The 23,838-nt window shown below is 36.2% G+C and overlaps 1 protein-coding gene across 7 annotated transcripts in view; it reads right to left on the bottom strand.

Moving 5' to 3' along the window:
- LOC122636019 (lachesin-like) overlaps positions 1-23,838 on the bottom strand; it is a 100,512-nt gene that overhangs the window by 14,999 nt on the left and 61,675 nt on the right. For 4 of the 7 annotated variants that reach the window (XM_043826816.1, XM_043826821.1, XM_043826818.1 and 1 more), the window contains one exon: positions 1,631-1,734. In XM_043826816.1, the coding sequence (XP_043682751.1) occupies positions 1,631-1,685 (55 nt within the window). In that variant the 5' untranslated portion in view covers positions 1,686-1,734. Of the gene's footprint in view, positions 1-1,630; positions 1,735-18,124; positions 18,178-23,838 lie in introns of all 7 variants that reach the window. The other 3 variants (XM_043826819.1, XM_043826823.1, XM_043826822.1) reach the window with 1 other exon arrangement.

The raw sequence follows: 23,838 nt of genomic DNA, 5'->3' as shown, positions 1-23,838 counted from the left end.
AATCTTTGACTTTGAGATAAAATTTTTTACGTCGAATCGATAATACGTTACGTCACCTTGTTAAACAATATATAAAAAACATTTAAAACGTTATAAAATAATGATAATTTTATAAACAATTTTATAAAAAAAATTTTTTTTCTTTATTTTAAGAGAAAAAATTTCTTTTCTTGACGAGTAAAATAAAGATGAAGAGGATAGGCTTATTTGAATATTTTCAAAATAGGTCGTTCAACGTATCGATGCATACCTTCAACGAATTAAAAGTCGATTAGCTCGATATCCGCGTCGGATAGCTTTTTAACGCTTCCCTATCGGTCTAAAAAGCTCGCTCGCTCACTTTTAGTTGGTGCAAGGGGTTGGGAAAAAGGGTGGGACTTGAACTATCCAAGTTGGAGGCCGTGTGCCCGAGTAAATCACCGTGGATTTAAGTGGATTCTGCAAACTCCTCCTTCTCTTTCCCTCTTCCATCTTTACTAGCCTTTTCCTTCGGCCTCGTTCTCCCTCTCTCTCTCTCTCTCTCTCTCTCTCTCTCTCTCTCTCATCCTCTCCATTTCTTTTTCTTTTTCTTTTTCTCTTTCATTTTCTCTGCATCGACCAAGACAATGTATCGTTCGTTGCATAGTACGTTGGAAAAGAAACGATACCGCAACGCGTCTAATACTATGTTCACTAAACAGATTCATATACCTACTCTACTTACATAAGTCTATTACTTCGTCTTACTTGCTCTATCCTTTCTCTCTTTCTCTCTCTCTCTCTCTCTCTCAATATTTTTTTTAGTCTTTTTGTATACTCAGGATTACTCAACATTCGACTCAATCCAATCGTTCTTCTTTCTCTCGACGGCTCTTTAAATCTTCTTTGGATCGTTTTCTTTCGTATTTAAGATTTTACTTGGTTCCTAATCGGGGATTAGGGAAATGTGTGATTCCGGATTTCCCAAGATTTATCGAAGGATTTTGGCTTGTTGATCGAAGTCGAAGGTGAAGTGGAATTTAAGAATATATCGTTAGAGATCTTATTTATTTATTATAATCATTATCGTAATAAGGTTTCAGATTTAAAAAAGAAAACTCGAGCAATGAATATATTATTGTTTGTTCCACGCGATTCTCGCAAGTTTTTTATTTCTTTCCTTTTTCTAACTCTATCTTTTGGATAGTTGATTGTCTCGTCTTCTGGTCTGTCTTTAAAAAACTGAGAAAATCGTTTACCAGAGAAACGACAGAAAGAAAGCTTCAGCGGTCGCATCTGCAGCGTTCTCATGAAAGTCATGTGCCGGAAGGTGGCGCATTGCGAACGCGAACTTTCAATTTGCGGCTTTCTCTATCTTTCTCTCTCTTTCTCTCAAGTCTTCTATTCTTTTTTTTTCATCCTACCACTCGTACTATTTTTCTTTCACTTTCTTTATCTATTTTTTTCTTTTTTCTTTTTTTCTCCCTATACACCTATTCCTTCCAAAAACAAAGGCACTTTTCATTTTCAAAGTCAGCTGCGTAAGATTGATTTTTTTTTAACTTTTCAGATAGTTTTTCAATGACATTTAGATAAGATTTCTAAAGTATTGGAAAATCTACGAACGAAATACGAATGTAGAATAAAAGGATAAAGGAAAAGAGAAACTCACATAAGCAAAGTTGTAGAACCGCGGCGAAGAGGGCTGCAAGTTTCCGTGCTGCCATGAGAATGCACCAGTTTGTTGATGAATCTTCGGGACAGCTGGTCGATTATCTGTAAGAAAGAGAAATTCTTTCTAGTTTAGAAAAGATCTTGGTAAATGAATACAACAATGCTCACGCTTCTGTTATTACTATAGGATTTCATTTCGAATTTGTCAGATGGAGGTGGTCATTCATCATGGGGAAAAATAAAACTTATTATCTTGTTTATTATTATTCTTCTTCTTCTTATTCTTCTTCTTATTAATATTACATTGTTACCATCTCTCGTAAGTACGGTATCGATCATAAAATCATCTTAGAATCAGAGCGTCTTTGAGAAAATCATTTAACCATACTTATCTCGCATACTCCGATTATCACGTTGAAGGCAAATAGGGTACCTCATTGCATTCGCTACGAACTTGAAACTTCAGTCATCCATTAGAATTAGTGTGCGAGAGAGGGAGTAGCGTTCTTCAGTTTTCGTATGACGCTAGGAAAGCTTTCGATTCGTAATTTCGTGGTTTTAGATGTTGCGAAATTAATAAATTCGGATAGTGGAAAAGAAGAGGATGGTACGCGTGTATCTATGTACGATAAATTGAAATTAGTTTTGTAACATTTATTTCATGATAGAAATTAATTATACTCTTCTCTACTAGAAAGAACGCTACTATAATCGAACGTAATTACGTCTCTCTCTCTCTCTCTCTCTCTCTCCCCCTCTCTTACTCTTGTATCCTACAGCCTTCTTTATTTTTCTCTTTACAACCGACTGCATCTTTCCGTACAGTTCGTGAAGTTAAATGCTTGCGAAACTTTAACTTAATCGAAAGTTTTTTATCGCGAATTCTTTTTAATTCGATCAATTCGACGCTACTACTCGCGAAATTAATCGAGCAATGAAACCAACCTGTAGACATTGAATCTAACCGGCTACAATGGCGCTACCGATCGCTCGGTCCTGTTCAAACAGTTTTCAATGAGATTACGAGAGGCGACGAAGAGTTTAAAGCGCTTCTTCCGTACAGCTTAAATTCATCTGACGGATTACGAAGCCACGAATACGACGGCTTTGATCGTTCATCGTTAACAACGACTTTGCTTTTGCTTTCGACCAATTTTACCGTTTTCCTACTTATTAAAAATTTGTAAGAGCGCGATCCTTCGAAAAGAAATCGTTCGTTCAGTTAACCGAGATAAAAAATTGCACGAAGTCGAATTAACCGAGAAAGTTTAGCCGTGATAAGCGGTTCGCTTTGAATTATTAAGAACACCCAGTGGACCGATCGGCTAGTGGAAAGTTTTTAAAAAAGGAGGGTTTCGAATAGTGAGTTATTCGTATCTCGAAGCTTTTAAACCTCTAAAAAGCTCTCGCACGAATGAGAATAAGAGTATGAAGCGAAACTGAAGAATGAGAGAGAGCGAGAGAGAGAGAGAGAGAAAGAAGAAAGGTAAAAGGGAAGGAAAAGGATAGAACCCACGTCCGGAGTAATTAATGACACCCATAGTTATCCTATCACCGATTAAAGGAGTCCTTGGTGTGCAGCCGGTAGCTCGTTATTTCGACGCCGTTGGAAATCGCACGGCATCGTCGTCGTCGTCGTCGTCGTCGTCGTCGTCTTCACCATCGTTTTCCTCTTCCTCCACCACCAAACCACCACTATCCATCCCTTTCTTACCCCCTTCTTCGCCTCTTCTACGTGGCCTTAACGAACGCTTGGGCATGAACAATGAAGCGTAAAATGCAATTAAGCATTAACGACGCACGAGGACGAGAGCATTCGTCGCATTTCTCCTATCTTACTATAAATTATTATCCAACGCGATGGAGCTTCAGATTTCCAGAAGAATCATTGCAAAAGTAGTACGTGAAAATCAGAAAGATCGAGCTTCTTTTCCTAGAACGGTAGCTATCAGTGAAGTCGATTCGATTTTGCCTCTTTCGAATGTTGGAGATAGGAGAGGAAGAGAGAGAGAGAGAGAGAGACAGACAGAAAGAGATGATGGAGAACGAAGAGAAAAATGGAAACTGAAAAGCAACGATAGAAAAAGCTCGCAAAGATGAAATCGAAGGCACACTGGAGACGAAGAGGAATAAGAATAAGGAATGGCGGAGAACGAGAACCGATAGATCGCGTGTGAGAAGATGGAGAGGAAAAGAGAGAGGGGGAGAGAGAGAGAGAGAAAGTCGAGGAGACGCGATTGATTTATGGTAAAAAGAGGCCGTGGAGCGCGGTAAGTGGGCTATTTTTCAATGAACCCGCCGGATGTATCCCCATGGGGAAAATGGAATTTTGAGCGGTTCGCGGTCGTGTGTAGACGGAGAATGGAGGGTTCGGTAGTACGAAGCGACGAAGGGGATGAAGGTAAGTTTCGAATTGAGCTAGAGTAGCGTATCAAAAGCCACGGATACTCGTCCGATACGTGTCTCGGTCACCCTTCGCTGATTTTAGAGATACTACCACCTACGTGAGCATAGGTTACGTCCTATACATATATATATATACATATATATGTATATATATATGTATGTATGTATGCATGTATATGTACGTACACACGTAGGATCACGACGTAGAGGCTAAGGTTTACGTTCGTGTCTTTTGGAAATCTTAAACTACAGGAGTGGGGGTAAATCTTGGCAAAAAGTAAGTTATGACCTTTCTACCTTAACCATCATCCTTCCTTCATCTCCTTTTCCTTTTCTTTATTTCTTCCTCTCTCTCTTTCTCCCTCCCTCCCTCCTTCTCTCTCTCTCTCTCTCTCTCTGTTTTTGTCTGCGCTTTTCTACGTCTGTATGAATGTATGCATGAGATACGAACTTTATGCTTTATGCATTGAACGCAGTGGCGATAAGGAGTGGTAGAGTAGCAACGAGACTACCGCATCGCAGCTCGTCCTCTTTCGCATCTTCTTCTTTCTCTTCTTCCCCCTCCTCCCTCATCTTATTCTACCTCTTCTTCTTCTCCTTCTTCTTCTCCTTCTTCTCCATTTTCGTCTTTCTCTAGTCTTCGTTCTCGTCGAGCACGTGAAAGCGTTTTATCGCACGATCTATGAATCTTCTCGGAGTCTACCCTAACTCCCGACGATTTTTATACGTTCCCGGTTTTCGGTGAGATTCGGATCCCGTCTCTCGCTATCGCCGAGGTTTATGTCGTTGCTCTTTTTGTTCTATCGAAAAGGCAGGATCGTCCTGTGTGTTCAAGTGGATCATGGCTTTCGATCAAGTCAACTTTTCAACGTCGACGAATGAGAAAGATGATGTTTGCTTGGAAAGTTTTCTATTCGATTATCGTATTACACATTGCAAACATTTATTTTTCAATTAAATTATCTCGACGTGGAAGAAATGGAATTAAACGGTGAAACGTTTTGATTGTATGTATCTCATTTGTTTTTTTCATAATAGAAATCATATTAAACGTCAAGTCAAAAAGTTCGCGAGAGAAGATACATTAAATCTGTGATATCTACGTACGAAAGATAATTCGGATCGTGTGTATGGAACGGTGTTTGAATGTTTTAAATGGTCTGACGTGGCTAGAAATTTTGTTATTCGTTTGCTTCCGGCGTTTCTTCTGTTCTGTAGTTCGCGAAACTACAGAGAGGAACACTCAGAGAGATGAAGAAAGAGAGACTACGAGATATGCAAATCTTTCAGATTAGAAACATTTCTTCCGATGAGATAGGGAGAAAAAGAGAGAGAGAGTGAGGGAGAGAGGGAGATAGGAGAGGGTAAAACAATCGGACAAGTGGTAGACGGTAATTACGTAAACCACGTCACCTTGCGGCGAGTAATAACTGTCTCCTTTTGAAATGTAGAGACAGTTAATTTAACACTTTAATCGCCGTCCACGACACCAATGGATGGATTGCTGTCACGCTACGAGCCCGGAAGGGCTTTCGCTTGAAAATGAACAAGAACTGGAGAGGGGAAGGGACAGAATACGGGAAAGGGGAAATGATGGAAAGGGGATGAACGAAGAGAAGAAGAAGAAGAAGAAGAAGAAGAAGAAATAACAAATAAAAAAAATAGAAATGGGTAGAAAACGTAAACCGCGGATAAATATTTTATTTTCATCCAACATCTCTCTCTCTCTCTCTCTCTCTCTCTCTGTCTCTGTTTTTTTTTTCTTAGTCTTTGCAAAAGTTTAAGATGGTCGCCTCGATGAATTATTACTTACGTTATTATTGTTTAAGGATGTGTCTCGAGATGGTATCTTGCAATTGTGAAAGTTGAGCGATGGCTCGCACAAAGTAATCCGTTTACGTTATTCTCTACGAACGGTCTTGTTTCGTTTTTTTATCTTTTTCCCTTTCATCTTTTTTTTTTTCTTTTTTCTCTTCTTTTTTTTCTCTAGTTCATTTCGTACCATAAAGTGACGCGATGCTGTTATATCGTAATTCAAATACTTACGTAAGTACGTATATACATACATACATATATATTATATACGTACACGTATGTACTCAGTATCTATCCCGAAATATCACGTAGTATTAGCACTTACTTCGAAATACATGTCCGATTATTATCATTATTATCGTTTCAAAAGCGATTTCAATGGCGGGTAATTATCCAAAGTCCGTGAAACGTTTTACGGACTGGAAACAATCGCAATTACGATTACGTTAGTGAAATAGGTTAGTCTCACTTACCGTTGAGATCGTGATGAGAAATTAAAGAAAATGGAAATCGATCTCGTTACGTCGTGCTATTTTATTAAATTTCTAAAGTAAATGCATCGAAGAAATATTTTTTTTTTAACGTCTATATCGATTCGACGAGTAAGCGTCGTGTCCTTGAGAAGCTTTTTTTCCTTGTGTGTGTGTTTTTTCGAATGAAACTACAAATAAAAAGAAAAAGTAGAAAGTGTTTTACTAGCGCAGTGAGCTAAAAGGTTTCGGTATAAAAAAATGAAAGAAAAATAAAGATGGTAAAGAGAATAGAGACAAAGAAATAGAAAAGAGAGAAAGACAAGAAAAGAGAAAGAACAAGAAAAGTTCTTTTCTCGAATTAAGAAAAGTAAAAGGTACATTTCTTCTTTCGTTTGTTGATATTAATGGATATCGTTGTCAAGAAGGAAGATCTTCTACAAAGGCAAACCAACCTGTGCGTTATAACTTTGAAACACAAAGTCAACTTTGTTAAATCGATCTTAGATAATCGTTCTCTCCAACGTATATACATATTCAATTGATACGAAATATAATAATATTAGAAACGTAAGAACTGTTATAGACTTATTTGTTAAGCAGAGAATTAATTGTCTATGTATCAAGCTATGTAACTTTTGATTCATGATTTTTAAAAAGAAAGAAGAACGAATAAACAAATATTTCAAAGCGAAACGAAGGAACAAACAAAAAGACGATAAGAAGACGAAGAAGAAGAGAGAGAAAGAGACGTAGAAGAAATAGTATGAAAAATGACGTTAAGAAAATGTTATGTATCTCGAATGGAATTAGACCAATTCGAGTATCCCGTAAAGTCGATTAATTCGACGCTACTTACGATCGAAGTTTCAAGTACGCGATAAGAAGGAGACATCAATTCGAGAGCCGACTCGATAGAAACCTCCTCTACGCGCGAAAACTTCTTTTGAGCAAGCAAACTTTTCGAAATAGTCGGCGCTTGGAATTCATACGAATTTCCGAATCATACGTAGGTACCTATCTCGAGTCGGGAAATGGTTGGTAAAAAGTTTACGCACGATATATGCACTTTCCACGATCTCTTCTAACTCATTCGAAATTACGCTGGCAAACTTCTTCGAAGAATAAGAAAATTCCGACCTCTATTTGGCTACCTATACCTACCTCCTCGTATACTCCTCGAAGTTTGAAGCACTATATATTTCATAGATGAAGTTAAGTTTCTCTCGTAGACATAGTAATTACTTTCTCGTAAACTTACTTTTCGAGTAAAGACGAATCGATATATTATTTTACGAGAGTCTGTTTTATGATCAAATGACAGCATAGAAAATTATACAACAAATATACTAATCCATTTATATTTTGGTTTTTCTGCAATAACATTTCTATAAGTTAAGATAACGATTGTTGCGAATAAATGTAGAAAAAGAAATCGTACGGACTCGTTAGAGAGCGAGTTAATTATTAATCGATTCAAAAGTTGCTTTACTTTCGTGTCATGTCATGTCAACGTTGTGAAACATTTTGTATAACGAATGTCATACTTCACGATATCGATCAGATATTAAAAGACAATTTAATTTTTGCGAGAATCGAATGAGATAGCGGAACAATGGAACGGAATAAAACGAAACAAAATTGGATACGATATAACGCGGACCAAAACGCGAGTTCTATAACAGTGGTCGCTCTTTGACCATATCTAGTGGACCAGTTGGAATTTTCCGACGTATCCGACGAAATTTTCGCGCGTTGTTAGAGGCGCGAGCGCACGCGGAACGACGATTATCGTTTCGCCGTGGTAAACCGTTTGTCTGCGCGGCATAATTCATGCCACGGCATATGCCGCAGCGACACGCTCGCAGATGTAATTGCGGTGTTTACGCCTGCGGATGAAAAGATAATGCTCTCGTGTTCCGGATAGAAGAGAGAGAGAGAGAGAGAGAGATTTACGTTCGCGTGCGTGTTCGTGTTTGTGTATCTTACGTGGTTTGCATTTTTCTAATATACATTCTGACACATTATTTATAGTACTTAATACAATAAGAAAGTAAGGTTTATATATAACGCGATCATTTTCAATTTTTTTCTCCTTAAAGAAAGTTTGAAAAACGCATGATCAAGATTTTATAAAGAATCGTCTTTTTAATCGCTACGATCTGATATCACGGTGAAGCTTCTTTTAGAATATGAAAAAAAAAGAAAACAAAAAAAAAATAAAGAAAAGAGAATGACTATCATCGAGTTATTCGTTACGAAGGAAGTATCAAAGAACGAGTTTATTCGAAGAAAGACGAAGTTCTATGAGAAAAACTTTTTTAAATTCGTTAAGGCTATCGAGTCTTTCGTGATATTTTCAAGACTTTCAAGAATTCTCGACTTCGAATGATATTGAAAATGACTCGAGATTCAACGGTTACTAAATTGCACTTGAGAACTTGCATAAGAAAATAATTCAATGCACGTAGGTACTGGATTCTCGCAAGTATCACCGATATAACTTTAACAATTAGATTTTTGATGAAAGAAAAAAGGAAAACATCGTTCGTAAAGATAGAGTTTATCGCGATGAGAAGTTCGAAATAAACGAAGTACGATTTTTATTCGTAATATTTTTTTCTTTTATCTTGAAGATAAATCGTATAACATCAGTCGGTTCGTAGGAAAATATAGATATATGTATTCGATAAATTTTCCGTATCGTTCGTTCCAATTTGTCGATCGAATTTCCACGATATTTCTTGTCGTCCTCCTCGAAGGGTTTCTCATTAACCTCTAAATAAAAGGAACAAAAGAAGAAACGAAACTCTGACGCTAAAGAAGAGGAAGAAAGTGTGCAGTCGGTGCATTTTGTTTCACCTGTCCGACATTCCGAAAAGTAAATAAATTTGTCTCTTTCACAAATGGCTATTTACTGTTCTCTTTTTCTTTCGTTTTTTTCCCTATTTTTTTATTTTTTTATCGCTCTCTTCTCAACAAAGATCCGTCTCTCATATCGATTCGTAAGAGACGACCAAAAGGAACGACGTCATTTTATCTCTTCCAAATCGTCCATTAAGAGTTCTAAATTATTTGTATTCAATACGCTTCGCAACCCTCGTAATCCGTTTCACGAAAGAGACAGTTCTACGAGTTTTAAATAATGTAATCGTACGATCCTTTCTTCTCAACAATTTCTCTTAATTATCTATATAATCTTCTAATAGATTCGCGAATAATCCTTTCTGACGTATACGATTTGAAATATTTATTAAATCGATCAATTGTTGCTATCGTCGAAATGCGATTATAATTTCGATCGATACAATAAGAAATAAGCGATTCTATATCATTATTGATGCTCGTACGTAAATTATTAGATCCTGTATATCTTCTCTTTTTAAACACTTTCTCTCTTATCGAATAATTCTTTTTCTCTATCGAATCTTACACGGATAGAATTTCGTAATTATCGTCAGATATTGTACATATTGTACAACGATAGATATTCGAAAAGAACGAGGATAATCAAGAAAAAATAAGTCTGTACTCGATATCGAAAGGTTAAGTTTTAAAAACGATTTATCGTTCGATCGTTCGTTCGTTCATTCGTTCATTCGTTCATTCGTTTATTCGTTGTTGAGTAGTTGAAAGAACGGACGCAATGCCATTCGATAAATTTTATGGAATCGAAAGAAACGGAAGAACATTCGCTCGACTGGTCCATACGACGATGGCAGAAGGCTGAAGAGGAATAGTCGAAGCCGCCTTGTTGTTCAGCCTCCCTCGACGATACCGACGTGTACTCGCGTATGTTGTACCTGCTTTTGACAGGACGGATCGGAGTTATTCGATCGGTCGAAACATGGCCAAGGAAGAGGGCAAAGTTAAGGGGATAGAGAGAAAGGATTATTTCATATCGTATCGTGTCTCCTCGCTTGTATCGTTTACCTCATTTTAATCTGAATCAACTAGAATTTAAATGCAATGTATACAAACGTTACTGTCAAAATACCAGAAAAGTTACTTTATAGAACAACCGGGTATAAAGTCAATTAACTCTTACCTCTCTACCGTATACAATTATAATTGTTTCTTTAGATATATTACCTACGTATTCCGTGAAATAACAGCGATAACATTTCATGTAATACCTAGGTATTTCATATGTCATCTAATTTATAAATAATGTTTGCTTTACAGTTCAAATTAAATTACTAATTCTATAGAATAACTGAACTTTCTCTCTCCCCCCACCTCTCTCTCTCTAGATATATATAAACGAATATATAAAATATTCAATAAAAATTCAATTAGAATAGAGAAGATAAAAAAACGAATGAATATTTATGAGGGATATATGTTATGTTTTTCAGCTAGATATATTACACACACACACACACACACATATATATATATATATGTATATATCTAGGTATAAAACGATATTACAGGATAACAGATAAGTCAAACTATACGTACTTAAACGTGATAAGAAGACGGGTAATATACCAAGATACAAAATGAGTTAGGGAACGTAAAGTACCACGCAAAAACGTCGAGACTCGTATTACAAGAGAGAACGAAAAAGAAAAAGAAGGAGAGTAGGGCGCGAGAGGATGGAGTAATAGAGAAAACGAGCATATATATATATATATATATATATATATATATATATATTATTGAAAAGCCGCACCCTCTAGCTTCGAGTTCGCTTAATAATTCCGGACTCTACCTTCGCTTCGATAATATCTATCGAGGGTAAAGTAAACACGTTCGCGAGGATACACGCTCGCCATAGAAATCTAATAAGTTACGTTCTTCCTTTATAGGGAGACCACCCCTTTCCCATCCAGCCACGGTCTCCATCTTTCAAGCTTGAAATTCGCGTTTCATTTAACCCCGTGCCTTTTACTCTTTCTCCTTCTCCTCCTCTCTCCCTCTTCCTCTTTCTCTCTCTCTCTCTCTCTCTCTCTCTCTCTCTCTCTCTTTCTCTCTCTTTCTCATTCTTTTTCTCTTCTCGTAGTCGGCCGATTCGGTTCTCTCCCGCTTGTCGATTCCGTTTGTTTCATTTCGTTTCGTTTCGTTCGTTTCGTTTCGTTTCGTTTCGTTTCGTTTCGTTTCGTTTCGTTTCTCCGCTATAACAGAGACTTGCTTTTGTAGCCTGGTGTGATTGTTACTTTCGACGGTTCGCTCGATCCTTTTCACCCTTTATATCCATCCGTCTCTCTCTCTCTCTCTCTCTTTTTCTCTCTCTCCTTACTTCTCTTTCCTTCTTTTTCAATCTAACTCTTTCCGTAACGGTACACACGTTACGCGTTTATATATCGTGTAAAGCTTTCGTTTGATACTTAGCGATTAAATTTGCTCGTGTGTGTATATATATAAAACTCACACATATAACTTGTAAAGGTAGAAGAGAGTTACTCTCAATCAATTTGTTTTTTTTTTCATTTTGACAAAGTTAATTTTCCATATTTGTATTACGTTTAATTATAAGCTATGTTAATAGATATACATACATACATACATACATATATATATATATATATATATTCATATTGTTTGTTCGAATGTAATTGAGATTTGGAAAAATTAATTATTTTATCATGATCGATTCGATATTCATGCAGTGTAAAGAAAATCGACATCGTAAATCAAACCTCGAAGGCATCTTCTCTCTTGGGGCTATGCCAATATATACGTACTATAAAATGAAATTTACTTCGCTCGTGTTTTTTGTTCGATTCGATTACGTTCCTTTTCTCGTTGTTTATTTTATACAAATATTGTAAAAACAAAGCACGTATGCACTTCCTCTATAATTTCTTGCTCTCCTATACTGTTTCTTTTTTTCTCTTTCTCTCTCTCTCTCTCTCTCTCTATCTCTTTTTTACTTTCTTAAACTATTTTTCTCTCAAACAGTACCCTCACGAAAATTCGTTCTCTTTCTCTTTGATAATAAGATTGTACGTTAGCCAGAGACACGAACACGTGTCCATCGTTCTCTATCTCTCTTTCTCTTCACGAAGAATTTAATTAACGACCTCTTCTTTTCCGTACAGTACCTTTCTTTATAATCTTTTTCCTTTTTTTTTTCTTTCATTTTTTTTTATTCTCTTCCTCCTAGCTTCCCCCTTCCACCATTTTTCAAGGGAGATACTTTGCTAAGGAATCACGAAAGATCGTTCGTAATATGCCATTCTTTATTTCACATGAAGTAGAATTATTCCTTTTCCCGTATCCTTTTATTTCTTTTCCGCTCGAATTAATTGTAATACTTTCGTGAAAGGAAAAGAGAAGAAACAAAAGTTGTAATAATATTTATTGATAATATCCATACGACAAGTATCTCATCTCTTTTTTCTTTTTTTCTTTATTTTCACTATTAATTTGCCAATAAGCTATTAATTGAGTCATTAACTCGTTAATAACTTTATTTTTTTCTTTTTTAGACCCGATCACATCCATCTGACGTTAATTGCAATGCGAAAAAAGAAAAAGAAAGAAATACATAAAATATATGGATCATTCTATTCGCTATCTCATAGATTTTATTTGTTAAAAAGAAAATTAACATTCGTGGGAACGTAAAATTTAAAGAGACGACACTTTTTCGTCCTCTCGTACTATTTTACGAGCTCGTTTTATCCTAGATCCTATCCCCTATAATTTTCTTAACCATTGTGATCTTTCTAGCTCCGAGAAGTCGTCCTTAATATCGGAGAGACCTTTTTAGCTTGAGAATGATCTCGTAGCCGCTTTACTTCAATTACTTTCATAATCTACTTCATCGTGCCGCGTTCATTAAGGGTTCACGTTTACTACTGACGTCACGTTGTCTCGTTTTATTATCACGATCGAAAAACTTTTACTTCGATTCACCAATAAATAATTTAATATAAATACGATCGTTTATTTTTGCATTCTTCCAATCGTCTCTCTCTCTCTCTCTTTCTTTCTTTTTGCTCTTGTTTACATACTTCTTTACTAAACAAAACAAAGAAACAAAATGAAAGAAATTATAATAGTTTCTTTAAAAGAAATATACAAAGGAAAAAAGTAATTCCGGTTCTACTTATTCTTACGCGTTTACTCTTCCTCTAGGAAAAATAAAAAATCACATTTTCCCTTTTATATATGCCGACGCAAACACGAACTCGCACTACTTCTATATACATATTTTTTCCCCTTGAAAGATATCTCTGGACTTCTCATAAGGAAAAAATATAAACAATTCCTTTTCTTTCTATATAATCCCCACCCTCGCTTAGTCTCATCTTCACGCTCCTTGAAATATTTCTTCGTTTATGAGGTTGTTGAACGTAAAGATATTTTCATATGTCAGGAATTAAAAAAAAAAAAAAAGAAACAGCTTGAAAGAAGAGATGGTTTCAATTGGATTTAACATCGCGTTTTTATTTGGTAGATAACTTTCAAACAATTTTTTATCTGCTTGCAAACACACATACACACACACATATACATAGGATAGCGAACGAGAAGAGAAAAATCGTACGGGAGAGAATTTGTTGCCATACGATCAATTTTGATTTTCTAGAATGGCTTCTCACCCGTATATGACCCTTTTTACCGGAGAATGTAAGTCATGCGCAAAGAGAGAAAAAAAGAGACAGACAGAAAGAGAGACAGAGATGAGTCTGTTCAAGGGGATGAGAAAATCGAACGATGTACCGATCGTCGAAGCATTTATTTTCATATATTTTCTATCAAAATAGCAACGTTTCTGATTTCATCTTCTTATGTAAGGGTACTCGCAGCTACTTACATCTAATCCCTAACTTACAAATAGATATTTATCTTACATAACAAATTCTAAAGAAAACTCGCGGATTTCGTTTGTAATGAATACAATGAAAACTTTCGAAGAATCGAATAGGATCATTACGAAGCACGTTATTGTAAGAAACTACTGTTTATTCTATCTTCTTCTTTCAAATTGACGTTCGATATAGACGAGTATCCTTTTTTTATCCATAGACTATTTCAGCTGACAAGATCGAGAGGAACCGAGTAAAAATATTGAGCAAACAACGAGACGTGAACGCTTATGCGTTCAAGCTATTATACACACACACGTACACGCATTGCCACGTACACATACACATGTACACGCTTATCTACGCATGTATACGTATGCACATAGAATGTTGAAATGGAGTCGATGCATGTTCTTGATAAAAATTTCCATTACACGCATTTTCAGGATCGGCAAGGAGAAGAAAAGCGAGTAAAATAGACAGAGAGAGAGAGAGAGAGAGAGAGAGAGAGAGAGAGAGAGAGAGAGAGAGAAGAAGAGAAGAAAAGTACAGAAAGAGCACGTCACGCACGATGTCGAAGGAGTACGAGCGGAACAGCCGTCGGCGAATCTTGACGCTCGACTGCACACCGGAATTGATTTTCCTTCGCGATCCTTCCACGCGATCCCGAAGGCACGTGATCCAGGAATCTTCTGAATCTGATGTCGGTCTGACATCCCGTATTCCAAAAGCGTACCCGGTAACATTAACTAGCACCTTTCATCGTACGACCGAAAGAGAGTCTCGATTCGTACGTATGTATATGTATGTTATATATAAAAAAAAAAAAATGAAAACTCTCCAGCGCGATTTTCTCTCCTCGTTTAACTTTTTGCTATTTCTTTTTTTTTTTGCCCCCCTTTATTTCCGTTTTTATTTTTCCTCCTCGCAGTTACGATCGTTAACAATGTCGTAAACGTGAATTTTAATTTACAAGTAGAAATGAAGTGGAATTAAATCAACGTTCGTAATAACAAATAATAATTAATGTCGATATTCCTGCTACGATGGATTAACGGATAATGAGAGGAAGTAATGACGGAAATATTAAGGTTGCCTATCGATTTATCGACGATCGTAGTTATCTATTTACGATTTGACCAAATCGATGAATATTTTTTGGAAAGATAAACGGCATAGATAATTAAAGAGAGATAGTTGTTGATCTAATGGTGAATATATCAAACAGATAAGCAACGATATGATATCAGACGTTTTTAAATATTTCAAACTAAATTTGGTAAAATTAACTTTTAAAAGTAGAAAGATTCCATTACGAAAATATCACATTTATTACGTAAGTAATAAATGAATTGAATTTGCAAAATAAAAAAATTATTGACCATTAAGGACTAACTTGTTTATAAATTTATGTCAAATCAAATAATAACATAAGCGATTATGATATTGACAATTTTCGAATAGCATCGATACATTTATCTTGCCAAGAAGATAATTAAAAAAGATCGATCGCGAGATACTTTTCTCCTTTGGCGTTGTTAGAAGAGTATAGAAACGATCAAATGTAATCGGTGATCGTTTCCAAAGTTCAGAAGTCGAGAAAACAAATAGTATGTTCCCTTTAGAAGCCGCGAATCGAGCTAACGTAGCGATCGGTCTATCAATCAATTCCCTCCGATCGAGTCGACGAAACACCCAACGAAACACAGTACCTATCACGCGCGAAAGAACACCCTTAATCTTCTCGACGAGCTACCAGGGTGGTAGCGATGCTAGTGGCACACGCTATCGTACACCCGTTTCTCTTGGCTACGCAATATGCAAATTCTCTCGGAACGTGGGGTTCAAAGCGATCGACGAAAAGTGCACGTTGCGGTGTGCTTGAATGGCTCAAAAAAGAGAGAGAGAGAACGAGAGAGAGAAAGAGAGAGAAAGAGAAAGGCTAGCGCGAATACTAACGTCAGTAGAAGAGGTGATGGTGTAGGGAGGGTTACGAGGTGGGGGTGACTCAGCATCAGGATTTTGACGCTCGACTGCCTGCTGGAATTGATTCTCTTCTCTCTTTTTCTCTTTCTCTTTCTCTCTCTCGCTCTTTCGTGGTATCTGCACGCCATACCGACACCGCTGACGCCACTGTCGAGGCTAGGCACGTGACGCAAAAATCTTCTGAACGTGACGTCGTTCTCCATCCTATATTCCAGTCAGGAATAGATAAGAAGAAGTCCTCGCTAGCTAGTAGGTACGGTAATAATTATGCAGAGAATATCACCGGGCCGAGGACATCGTAGCTCGCATAGCAAGTGGCTTTCGCCTTTTCCAACCCTATCATAGCTTCTGCCCTATTCTACTCCTTTTACTATCCTCGTCCGTCCTGTTACATATCTTTCACGAAATTAAACTGACCCGTCTTTAACATCTTTTAGGAACGATATCTCGACCGGAAGTGGTGCTTGCTAATATCTTGCTATGTTGACAATTTATTCTCTATTTTCCGTTTTACGGATGCTTCGTGATCGTTTTCAATCTTTTTTTTTTTATGCTTGCCTGATCGGAAGTAACAGTCGGAGCAGTTTTTATTAAAACTCTAAGGAGAGATATCGACGTGTCTATTATTATTTTTTTTTTTTTATATTCCTTTCTTTTTTTTTCTCTCGATATTTTCAATAAACAGACACGTAACGTCGCGTCCTAGACTCCAACAGGATTATCTCTAAATAGACTGATAAAAATGAAAGATAAATTAGCAAACTTTTTCTCGGTTAAAAATTCACCGTAAAGATTTCTTGTAACATAACCGCTCGCAATTTAATGCAAGCGCTAAAATCGCGGTCGCAATGACTAGAAATTGCGGTTATCAGGAGCATTTAACTGTGCCGCGTACTAAATTAGAGATAGTGAATCAGTGGAGCATACAGTGTTACGGAACGACTCGTCGTGCATCATGTCGAGGACACCAATGATGCGCGGTGAATACATTAATGTTCCTGGCGTTACATAGATACAACGTTTTATTACGTCAACCAGCGCGGAACCGTAATTTCCTTCCTAGTTTTCTCTGCCCATGCTGGAGTACCAAACTGATTGTACCGCACACGCGCATGCGCCCACTGTTCTATTTAATTTTTGTTTATTTTTAATTTATAATATAAATCACGTCGATTAATAAGGTTAGCGATATACGTTTTTTAAATGTTTCTCCTAAAGATAAATAATACCTAGGTAATTATTTTCTATTGTAGCAATTATTTTTTTTTTATAAGTAATAAATAATTATTGAAATTTATATATATATATATATATATATATATATATATATATATTTATGTGCGTGTGTGTGTACGTTGAAATATCTAATCGAGTTCAAGAGACTCTCAGTCCATTTTATATCCAATAAAAATTAATCAATTATCTTTAGCAATTTGTCCGATACAAGCGAGTGTCGGAAGACACGTACATTTCGTACTATATATTCAAAGGGTTGATCTTAAGAATTATTCGATACATGGACGCTACTTGAACGCTACTCACGTTTCTGTTTCCTTCTTTGGTAGAAAGCAACGGTGACGTTAATGCGCGTTACAAATCACGAGAGATCCTAAATGTACCAAGAGTAAATGCGACATAAGGCGGCTTTCGGTGAGTAACGTTCATTCTATCGGATTCGAGTGTGTTGTCATCGTGCGTCATGTCGTTTCAAACATATCCGCTTGCTTTCTGACTATCTTGTGTACCTTTAAGGTGCTTTACTTATCGCTTTTACGACACTTCGAGGATATCACGTACAAAGTATTAAAGAAATGTTTCTTTGAAAGGATTGAAGAATATTATTGAACGTTCTTTTTTATATATAGGTATATATAAAATATATATATATATATATATGAAAAAAGATATAAATAAAGTGAAAAAGATCTCAACTCTTACGTTTCCATAGAATTATCTATTTTCGTGAAAGACGAAATAATTTAACTCCCGTGATAATAAACGACATCGATTTCATCTTTAACGATAATTTCATTCCCATTTCAATCGACTTACCATCAATACGTTTCTCTTCTTTCACCCTGTTCTCATTCCTTCCATAAGTGATTCTGTAAAACAGGCGGAGTTCGATAGAACGAACGTTTCTCACTAAGATTCTATTCTATACGCGAATAAAAAATAATTTAGCGTACAAGTATATGTGTCGTGAGGAAGCGAATAAAAAGGATTAGAAAAGTTATCTAAAAAGAAATTGAAATAATTTCGCCTCGTAGAAATATATGCTTAAATCTCGAATTGTGTTAAAATCTTTATTATTAAATCGTAGCAAGAAATTAGAAGGGATTATGTCGGGAAAATCTACCGTAGTCCTGTAGGCGTATACAAACTTAGTGTCAGCCGGTGATGGGTGAACGCGAATTAGCACGATTAAGATGCTATCGCGTTTCACTGGACAGGAGTGTTACGAGGCCGGTGGTAGTGAATGGAAGGAGACTATGTGAAATACTTAAGCACGTAGACTGTACTGCTGGTGACGATAGAGATGGTGTTGGTGTTGGTGATGGTGGTGGTGCTGGTGGTGGGGAGTGAGATGTGGTAGTGGTGCTGGCGAAGGGAAGCGAGAGAGAGAGAGAGAGAGAGAAGGGTTTTGGTATCCGACCTCAAAGTAACTGGCAAGTGGAACGACGGGGGTATATGTTGTCCCGTATGGGATATCTATGGGTCCGTTGTAAGAGAGAGAGAGAGAGAGAGGAGGGGGGTAGGTTTCAAGGTGGATATCCGGGGTGGTCGTGTTGCCTAGGATTACGGAAATACAGGAAGGGGTCGGGTGGACCTGCCACGTAACGCCAGTGTGGCCCTGGCTCTGATGCTGAGTTACGTTCTACCCTATATCCCTTGGACCTATTACACACGCGGGACACCCTCATAAATACAACGCAAAATCGTTCTAGATCCTCTGTCGGCCACGGTGATATGCATCCGTCAAACTTGCAACCAACCGTCCGCCATTGTCCTCCTTTTCTTTTGCACATTGGGATAGCAACATAACGGCAGTATTCACGATGCAATTTCGTTACTCAATTTCATTTTGATTTTCGTGTGAACGAACTTGTTAGAGATAGCTTTATCAATGATAGTCGATAGCTATATTTGGTGTATCAATGGATTGGGATAGTTAATTGATCTGTTCATGTTTGTTCTCGAGATTAGAGTACACCCATTTTGGTGATACGATTATACGACTCGCATTGTTTCACGTAGGTACATTACAGCACGAACATCCGAATTAAAATAGTAAGCGGACTATTTATTATTCATATAAAATAATAGTTTCTTTCTTTCTTTCTTTCTTTTATCGGTCGATAGATTGTCATTTCACGAATCAATCCGAGGAATGATTATTGCAATCGCAGCGACGCAATATATGCTATTCTCGATTCCCGAATATTCGAATTCAGTAATTAACTATGTAACACGGCATCTTGGTTAGAACGCCGAAAATTTTAGCCGAGATGGACGCGTATGCGAATTATAATCGGATCGGCTATGCGACAAGGCAGATATAACATAGCGTTCGTTATTCGGCTCAACGTTTAATGCGCGCTTAACATCAGAGTTACTCGATCATTGCTCGCAACATAGAACGAAGATAATCCCCATTGGTATGATTATTATGAATAGAGGAACAAAGTCGTTGGTATTCATATTACGTTGCTAAATAGCATAAATGCAAAGTTAACGGGTAGAAAGAATGAAATGAAAAATTTATTAAACCAAAATGACCTTTTTCCTTAATGCAATCGAAACTTTACGAGAGAAAGATGAATTAACGATAATCAAGTATTAATGGCGTAGCGGCAAAAAGGAAAAGTCCGTACGGTTTTAATTTAATTATCGTCGAACAATGAAACGCATCGATACGTTAAATTAAAGTATGAAAACGACGAAAGAAAGAGCGACTTATTGTCTTTCGATAATTCCTATTCGCTTATAATACGATCGATCTATACGGTCGAGTTAGAATTTATAAATGAATACTTTCTCTTTGTTCCTCCGCTTTCGTCTCTCCGTCTCTCTCTCTCTCTCTCTCTCTCTCTCTTTCTCTCTCTCTCTCTCTCTCTCTCTCTTATACACGTCGGAAGAGAATAAAGAAATAAAGCGAACGAACGAAAGATCGACGAATGAAGTGGCTTCGATCGATAGAACGCATAATTAAATGTTCGCGCATTAGTTATATCATTAACCGATCGAATTTCTATCGGAAGAAACGTTAAAAATGTTTCTCGTGTTCGTTAACGAGCTTTAATAAATGATTCGTTTAATGGTCTCGCCATCGACAGCGCTTTTACGTATTAATTATACTTTCGACTAATCTAATGACTAACGAATAATATTCCTATACGATTTAGTTACTACATTTCATGTTTGATTTTCGTTTGACGAATTATATGATTTACATAGTTCGATTTGTTTACACTTTTACTTTCTTCTACTAATTAATATCGTCTTTCAAAGATCGATGTTGAAGAGTCGAGAGATGTTCAAAAGTCAACATTGAATTATTAATTATAAATTGAATAAGCAAATATTAGAAGCATCAAACACATAAGTCATGCCATCTGCGGATTGAAATTATTAATGAGATTGTACGTCTAAATATATACATCTAAATATATATGTAATAAAATTATATATTATTTACATGTATAGATGTATGTTTAGATATATGTTTAAATATATGTTTAGATATATATTATAAAATATATATTAAAATTATAAATATACATTAATACATATGTCTACATGCAATAATGTGCGATATTAACAATTTTTCGATTTTATCGTTTCTCCAAAATCAAATAATTTATAGCGCGTTAACGTAATTTAATTTTATTACAAGTGATCAGTAATTCAATTAATTTGCATTTCAAAGGGAAGAACGATTCGATGAGAACGTACGTATCCACGTAATAGATACACCATCAAAGTTAACCACAAATATTTGAATGAAGTTAAATAACTATGAAAGAGCATAAAATTCCATTTAAAATTTAATGTAAATTTGGCTAAACAAGAGAACGTGATACGAGAGGATTATATAATAATAGTAATATTCGTAAAAGTTCTTCTGTCAAAGTCGAGCTGTTTCGTGTGTTCGCTAGAAATTGATTAATTAATTTCGTTATGATCGTACAAATTTAATATTAGTGATCAGAGAAGAAGTTATCTTATTTCCTTGGAATATTCTTGGATACATGGGATTTGCGTTTCCATAAGAGATGATACGGATTATCCTTCGTACGAAATCTCTCAAAGGATATATCCAATATTGATATCTATTTATATAGAGTCATCGTAAGAATTTAAGATCTCTTAAGTGTTTAATATCATTCCCTTTAGATTTTAAAAGGATAACGAAAATATATAATTTATTCGCTTATTGATCGACGATCGAATCAAGTAATATCTTTCTCTTTCTCTCTTTTCTTATTCTTCCTTACTGAAAGAGATGAAAATATTTAAAAGGTTTCTCCCGATAAGAAGGAAGAAACGAGAATGAGAGAAGAGAGGTAGAGAAAAAAAAACAGCGATAGCTATCAGACGATGGAGTTAAACGAGAAAGAAGTTCGATCGATCGATATCCATACAATCTTAATCAACGTTTTACTTCTCGCAAGGTTCTCGAAAATTGATCAATCCAGACGGCTCGCGAAAAGCATTGCCCTCTCATACATATACCCTTCGAACTCGTTAAAGCATCCCATACCCGAGCTTCGGTCAGAGCTTTCTACTTGCTCGATTCACCATACGCTTCTACTTTTACAGTGGCACGTGCTTTAACACACGTACACAAATACATATAAGTAGATATTTGCTATATATATGTGTGTATATATATATATATATGTATGTATATGTATACATACACACGTATATAGTGTATATATAAAGGCATGCAAACGAACTTTCGCATACGTTGGAAGATATTCAGTGTTCAGACAGTGAAATGGTCAAGTAGTATAGCGTTTGCAGATACGCATTGCAGGAGTGGGATATGCGGAATCTAGTGTGAGCCTTTAAACCGTCTGCGAAGTTGGCTTTCGCCCTCTCGTATCAACCCCTTTTAGCTTTTCTCTTCTTTATCTACGTATCTCGGTTTTTTTCTTCCTTTCTTTATGTCTCTCGTTGTCTCTCTTCTCATTTCTTTTGCTTTTTGTTTCTCTCTCTCTCTCTCTCTCTCTCTTTCTATCTCTCTCCCTCTCCCTCTTTCTACTCTTATGCTCTTCACGCACGTCCCTAAATGCAATCGTAGTCGGTATTAAAGAGTTAGTTGCTCGAACCAATGAACAACGAGATCGTGTTCTCGAGAAAAAGAATGATTTTCTCCCTCTCTTTCTTTCTTTTTCTATATATATATATTTTTTTGTTTCTTTGTGTTCTTTTTTCAACTGATACAGAATTTACTGAATCGGAATCTTGGAATGCTGGAATTTCGATGAAACATTTTATCTTTCTTCACTTTCTTTTTTGTTTTTATCACGATCGTGTTTTCATTCTTCCGGCAAGCTTGCACGTACGTTCACTTGTATTGTATTTTTATACATGTAAAACAATATCTATATGTGCGATTTAATAAAAAAATAAAAAAAAATTGCAATTTCTCTCTCCGATGATATTACGAAAAAAAAAAAAAAGAATAATCTCATAACTTTAGACCACGTTTGCACATCGATCCGATATACGGATTATATAGAAACAATTTAATTAATATTCCAAAATAAAATATTTATTTCTAAATTTTTTGATCGAGTTCGATTAAAATATTACACCCGTCGAATAACTCCATCAATCTATAAAAAAAGAAATCATGCTTCGTCGAAAAATCGAAAATGTTTTTCCTGGAAAAGAGAAACAGCGAATACGAGGAAGGAAAGGAGAGATGTATATAGAGAAAGAGATAAAGAGGGAAACTTTAGAGAGTATAAACCCTTTCGTAGACACTCGTTGAAAACGTATTTCAGTCGAATTCAATCGGGAAAGCGTGACCGTTGAATTTTCGCACTGTTATATCTGCACTATGCGGTCTGCTACACGAACCAAAAGCTGGCTTTTTCCACTTTCGAACTCGGTGGCCATCCGCCACTTGTAAGTTATCCTTCTAGCAAACGTGTGTACGCGTTACGTATCATCCTGTTGCCCTATGAGTTCTAACAAATTTTACGGCGTTGCGAGAAATACAGTTAGAATAACTGAATAGCATGAAACACGATACCCTAAACAAGTACGACCGAAGTCGTAAATGTGTGTGTGTGTGTGTGTATGTATGTGATTTTTATTCGTGTGTATGATTCAGCGTATAAGTAACGCATATACTATGTACAGAGAAATCCTAATGCACTCTGTTCGCCACATATCGACCTTACGCGATAACGAAAACGCTTGTTTTGTATTTGCGTTTGTATTTGCATATATATTACAGTTTATTTATCATCGACAAATTTTATATATAATAGTTGATGATTCTTTAAGTGTCATTTTTAAGAATATCGAATAATCGTGATTTTCTTTGTAATTTCCAACATTTTGAAATATCTTTTTGTCGTAAGAAATCTTAATATCTTTAAAATCGGTAATAGTTTTGTTACTGAAGACTTAATCGCTTGCATCTCTCATTTAATTGGACACGTTCTCTTGGACAAAACGATTGTAAAGAGAAAATGGTAAAAGAAATAAAATAAATTCTTAAGGCGCAATATACATACTCTCTC

The sequence above is a fragment of the Vespula pensylvanica genome, chromosome 20 (genome assembly GCF_014466175.1).
Source record: "Vespula pensylvanica isolate Volc-1 chromosome 20, ASM1446617v1, whole genome shotgun sequence".
In the NCBI taxonomy this organism is placed as follows: domain Eukaryota; kingdom Metazoa; phylum Arthropoda; class Insecta; order Hymenoptera; family Vespidae; genus Vespula; species Vespula pensylvanica.
The sequence above is the reverse complement of the archived record's forward strand: the minus strand, read 5'-3'. Positions and strand labels throughout refer to the sequence as shown.